The following is a 6,001-nucleotide window of genomic DNA, read 5'->3' on the forward strand; positions in this document are numbered from 1 at the left end:
GTGGCAAAAGGCTGCCTGACCAGGTAAATTACTGTAAACCAGGTAAAGGATGCCCCCCTACAATGGTTAGGTCCACAGGTGCTATAATGGAGTTGCCCATCACTTCAATCCTGGAAATCATGGGCTCCAAGCTCCATGCAAAGCCCCGTGCAACGTTGGAGCTGGACTCCTTCATGCGCCTTGACAGTGACAATAGGCTCTCTGACAGGCCGGCCATTGCACCAAGCAATGCTGGAATCAGGAGGAAGGCGAATGAAACCGTTCACCTTCCTTTTGTTCACATTGATCATGAGACCCATCAAGCATGGTACAAACTTAAATGAGGCATTGCCGCATCCTCTCGGAGGTATCACTTCAAACATTGCGCACCGCTAGTGAACTTATGCATAAACTCTTTCATGGTCCCCAAACTGCTTGGTAGAGTTTCCTCAAAGGTGGAGGTGGCTGCTGAGAAACACAAAGAGATGCTCAGGCATTCAGGCCAAAACTATCTTCTACTGTTTGGAACTTTTTCAGTGGGGTCAGCAACCATGAGTTCAGTGTTGGCTCCCAAGAGCCATCCACCCAGTGTTTCTTCTCCTTCAAATAATTTAGCCACTGCCAATTGTTGCACAATGAAGGGATCATTTCTACTCCTTGCATAATGTTCATAGATATGGATGATGATGTCTGCATGGTCAGATACAACCTGAACAAAGCTGCTCCCTTTTCATAAAGCCCAGAGTGTTGAGATGAAGAGCTCACTGGATACCATGTGCGACTTCAGAGAACCTTTCCTCAGGAGAGCTCTTCCGGGCTCCAGAAAACCAGCCTGGGCCTTTGCCATTCCGGATCGCCTCCCCACCCCAAGAATGGACACCCCTCCCCTCCCACAGACCTATCTTCCTCCGGCCTGGGGCACTCATTCACCTCCCGCTGCCCGCCGGTCAAATGTTGATGAGTGCCCAGCCCTCAAGTTGGACCGGTTCCTCCCCCGCCCCCTCCCTCCCCGCGAGACTCTCAGGCTGCCATTGGGCAGGCTCTGCTGGCTTGCCATCCAGAGTGTGCACCGGGGGGAAAACCTACCCATGTAGTCTAAATGGAAAGATCTGCAACAAACACAAAAACAATTTCAAGAAAAACAAGAACAATTTCAAGGACATGAAACAGCTTCCTCTTGACTCACAACTTCCTTCATAATCTGATAAACTATTTGTTCTTACCCAATGACAGTTCACAGATAAACTGACAAATACAATGATAATATCAAGTTAGTAATCTTCATTCAGCACATAGATCTGCAAAGACTAGTTTCCAGAAGAAGCGATTGCCTTATCCGAAGGTAACTATAGAAAATAATCGTTTACGTTATCTTCCAAATGGGGCTCTCCAATGCATCTGTGGATCAGAATGTGACCAAGGGCACTTCCATTTCAGCAGAGGAAGCAGTGACCTGTGCTGCTCTTAGTCTGGTTTGTCTTGTTGGAGTGCCGGGGAACTTACTAGTGATCTGGATCATTCTTCGCAACATTAAACAACGATCTCCCACCATCCTGCTCATATTAAACCTGGCTGCAGCAGATTTACTCACACTCGTCAATGTGCCGGTCACCATTTATCCATTGATCAGTCGCTGCTTTATTGAATCGTTTATATGGAAAAGCTCAACTTATCTCACCATGTCATCCATGTACGCCAGTGTGTTCTCCATCACAGTGATAAGTGTTTTGCGCCTGATGGCCGTGCTCCACACATTTGCTGTTCAGAAATGGCAGAGTCGAGGAATTGTTGGTAAAGTAATCATTGTTATTTGGGTTTCAGCCTTTCTTTTTGCCGTTCCTGTTCTTAAAACTGAATCGCCATCAGAGGGTCATGGGTATTTGCATGAGTTTATGGGGCGGCCAGTACCAAATCTTATCTTGGAAAGCTTGGTGGGTTTTGCCATTCCATTTATCATAATGTGTGTCTGTTATGCATTTGGGTTTACAAGAATAAACCGACTGACCTTTCAGACCAAAAACAAACCTGGAATGCTCATTCTGAGTGTTGTAGTAGCTTTTGCACTTTGTTGGCTGCCAACACACATAACCAATGTTATTCTGATCTCTTCGTGGACAATGGACCAAGAAACCCGGACGGGATTAATAAAAATTGTTTTACGAATGAGCACTTTTACTACAATTTTAGTTTTTCTCAGTGGCTGCATTAACCCCATTCTCTATGCATTTACTGTCCAAAATTTTAAGAATGGATTTAAGATGTCAAATATTGCAAAACTCTTTGATGAAATGAATATCAGTCTAAAGGAGAAATGGGAGAGATCAACAGAGTACGTGGAAGACCAAAGTAATCTGCCAGCTTTATGATTATTGTGTCCAATTCCGGCATAAACCAACACAGATCAGTTTCTGCACAGTTCTTCTCTGAGAGAGGCCCTGCAGCCGCATGGATACAGAAAGAAAGACTTTATATATACCGTGCCTGTCATAACCTCAGACCCCACAAAGAGCGGAATTTTAACATGGGGGAGCAGGTGGAATTGGGTGTGGGTTAAATGGTAAAAAATGGAAGTGTGTCAGGGAGCCGGCAGCAACCCACCAGCTCTGGTGGACCAATAGGCGGGCATGTTTAACCGTCTCGGGAATCACAGCAGCTGCAGTGAGGCGCAGACAGCCTCAGGAGCCCTGTTTGTGGGCCAGGAGGAGCAGGAGTGCTTCCTCCCGGCCCCCCAAGCTCCCACACCTTCAGATACCACCCGCATACAACCCCCTTGGGATCATACCACCTGCTCCCCGAGGAGCGGAACCCCCGGGGTTCAGTATTGGAACCCACTTGGGGACAGACCTCCCACCCTCGCCCGCCCCGGTCGATGATCGGAGCCCCCCCACCCCACCAGTGTCGAGGATCGGACCCACCCCACCCCACCAGTGTCGAGGATCGGACCTATCTTGTCCGCACGTCTCTTCTCGGGTGTTCGTTGCCCGACTGGAAGCCAAGCCTGTCAATCAGGCTGACGTCCAGGTGGGGAACCCGTCAGTGACTTAAGACGCACGCTGTGGAGTTCAATCCAAGACTTCCGGGTTTCCGGTGCGCTGCCAGACCCGCCGCTCTCAGCACGTCCAAAAGTGAAATTTCCCCCCAAAGCGTTTACAACCAATGAGGTGCTTTTTGATGTGTAATCACTGTGTAATGTAGGAAATAAAGGACTGCCAGCTCTTCATCAGCCTTCTACTAAACTTTTCCTGCGTCCTTTTAAAATCTTGCAGTGTGGTGTCACAAGTTAATAAAATAATAGAAATACTTTGACTGTAGTTACAGTAAGTAAATACTGTCTGTTTCTCACTTGCTTATTCAGTTAGTTTACACTGAAAAGATCCAGCTTTCTAGACTACAGTGTTTGAGGCCGGTGTCCAGGAGCTGGAGTAATCGCATCTGCTGAGAGTTTTTGATGATTGATGTATAATATTCATTGTAGCTCCACAATAAACAATGCTTATTGTTATAAAGAATGGCTTAATGATATATTATTAGCTTGTTTAACAGAAACATATGGTCAAAAGTGAATTTAAAATATTATATAGAAATACATAGAAGTTGCAACATGGAAAAAAAACATCCGCCCCAACCAGTCTGTGTGGGCGTTTACCCTTCAAGTGAACATTTAGTTCTAATCACATTTACCCACCCTGTTCCAATAACCCTTCAAACCCTTTCATTCATTCACCTGTCCAATCTAATCTTGAAAGTTGTCATAGTGTCTGCCTCAACCACTAACCCTGGAAGTAAATTCCACAACCTCACAACTCTCTGTGTACAGAATTTACACCTGCCCTCTGTTCTAAATTTCTTACATGGGAGGGGCCCAGGTGTTCATGATGGACAGGAGATTCCAGCCAGGCCTACAAACTGATTACGGGAGAATGTCTGAGCAGACAGAGTTCTCTGGGAAACAATGGGCAGAAGATGGGCCATTGTAAATTAATGGGAAACCACTTAACCCAGGATTAGGTGAGAAGTGCGGCCCATCATCTGCCATTAACACTAGCACCTAGATGGGATAGCCCCGAAAGTCGGGAAACCGGACAAAGAAGGGTGAATAAAAAGACATCACTGAACTTTTAGGGTATAAGAAAGGCAGCTTTGGCCATTCTCGCTCTCTCTCGCTTGCTCTCGCCTTAGCGTGCCCTCATCTCTGAATCAAAAACCGAGCACTCCATCCGGGATGGAGAGAAGAAACCACCACGAGCGACAAGAGCCTTGCCTTGCTCTTCGACTGTAGGAACGAACCTCGAAACTGGGACTTGGATACTGCATCGGCGATATGGAACCAGAAGACACGCTTTGCACAAGGAAACAAGTAAACGGACAATCGAGGTGAGCATTGTCGAAGCCCACGCATCCTTAAGAGCACTGGTACTATGTGAGGGGTTGTTGTGTGTCCCAACCAATCCAGAGGGGCTTAGTGGGGAGGTTCTGTGTGTATTATATCGTGTTCGTTCCAGGGTTTGTGGGACAAGTCCATGTTATACCCTGTATAGCAACACAGTCGGCAGGATTTTCATTGGGCCGTGGAGGCGGGATTGGAGGCATGTGGGGGGATAAAATCTCGATATTGGGGGGCACGAACCCATCCTGCCCCAACCCGCTTCCATGCCAGTTTCAAAGGAGGCGAATACCCGACCTGCCCATTTTCTGCAGGCCGAGCTCAGGGAATCAGAAGAAAAGTCAGACGCAAGGGGGATAGTGGGTAATAGACTAGTGGAGGAGCTGCGTGAGGAAAGACAGGAGAAACGCGCACAGGAGGAAAACTCCCGTAACACTGGGGAGTACCTGCAGTGCCAGGTCACCGAGGCCAAGCTCAATGAGCAGGCTGTACCGGAGGACAACGCCCTCTTAATGGGTAAAGTTGACAGGCTGGAGGGGCAGCTTACAGACATAAAAGCAGCCTGCAGGGTAGCCAGGAGCAGGGGGTATGAGGATTTAAACCACGGGCCCTGCAAGGAAAGGATAAAAAGTCTGACCCAAGTCCTGTCCAAAGCCAGAGGGATGGTTTGCTTAACAACCCCGGGGGAAGCTTGGGTGGACTGGGAAGAGGAAAGACAGAGGTCTGAGGATTGGGTATGGGATAGGGAAGCCTGACCGGCGCCGGAAGCGGAACCGGGACCGATGTGTCCCCTGCGGCAGCAAAAGTACGGTACGCTCGCACCTAACGGTGCTCAGGGCCCGCTGCAGAGTGATTACGTGCTCCCGTTTACCACCCCACAACTGCAGGCTATGATAGCAAGCATGCCCAAATTAAGAAAAGAAGGGGACCCCTCCGTTCACTTCATGGAAGTGGAGCAAATTTGGGGGGATCAATGGGTGTAATGAAGGCAAAACTCACAGGCTGTTACTATTTTCCCTGGATGGAAAATTGTACCAGGCCCTGTCCGCAGCCACCAAGCTGGGGCAGGGAACCACGGCAGATTTAAAGGAGGAAATCCTGAGAGCCATGGGACATACCCAGGGTAGTCCATTCTCCCGAGTGGAGAGAACGCTGCAGCTGGCTGGTGAAGCACCACAGGCATTCGCAGACAGGCTATGGCCTGTATACGAAAAGGCCACGGGTGGGATACTAGACAGGTTACAGCTGCAAGGGGGCCCCAGGAATCACTGGCTCAGGACCCTCATGGCAAACAGTTTGCCACGATTAAGGGCAAAAGCAGAAGCCTGGTTTGACTCTGAGGACTTTGTGAATACAGAGGCCGATGTGCTCCGTATGATGAACCTGGCCTTTAAAACCAGTTCAGAGGAGGAGGTCAAACCCAATAAAGGCAAAGTACATGAGGTAAAGGCCAGTGAGGGTAGCAAGAATGAATGGCGCCAGGAAGGGGTTAACGCAGAAAAGGCAAGGGCATGTTTCGGGTGTGGGAAGATGGGAACCTGGAGGCAAGAGTGCCCAACCCAGAAAAAGGGGCAAGGCCGAGGGGATCCTCCGGTGCAAAAGGCACAGGCTGTCGAGGCAAAGGGGGCGACCGGGGAA

The 6,001-nt window shown here is 48.8% G+C and overlaps 1 protein-coding gene across 1 annotated transcript; it reads left to right on the plus strand.

Annotated features, from left to right (window-relative positions):
- Nucleotides 1-1,358: 1,358 nt before the first annotated feature.
- On the plus strand, nucleotides 1,359-3,461 carry LOC147116432 (leukotriene B4 receptor 1-like). The gene has a single exon (XM_085992046.1). It carries the CDS (start codon nucleotides 1,359-1,361, stop codon nucleotides 2,343-2,345), a length of 987 nt encoding a protein of 328 aa, XP_085848172.1. The 3' UTR covers nucleotides 2,346-3,461.
- Nucleotides 3,462-6,001: the final 2,540 nt, after the last annotated feature.

The sequence above is a fragment of the Somniosus microcephalus genome, chromosome 6 (genome assembly GCF_052327205.1).
Source record: "Somniosus microcephalus isolate GS21.2 chromosome 6, FLI_Smic_1.0, whole genome shotgun sequence".
Lineage (NCBI taxonomy): Eukaryota > Metazoa > Chordata > Chondrichthyes > Squaliformes > Somniosidae > Somniosus > Somniosus microcephalus.

Coding starts and splice junctions, on each gene's coding strand:
- LOC147116432 (XM_085992046.1), top strand. CDS start 1,359: ATGGGGCTCTCCAATGCATCTGTGGATCAGAATGTGACCAAGGGCACT.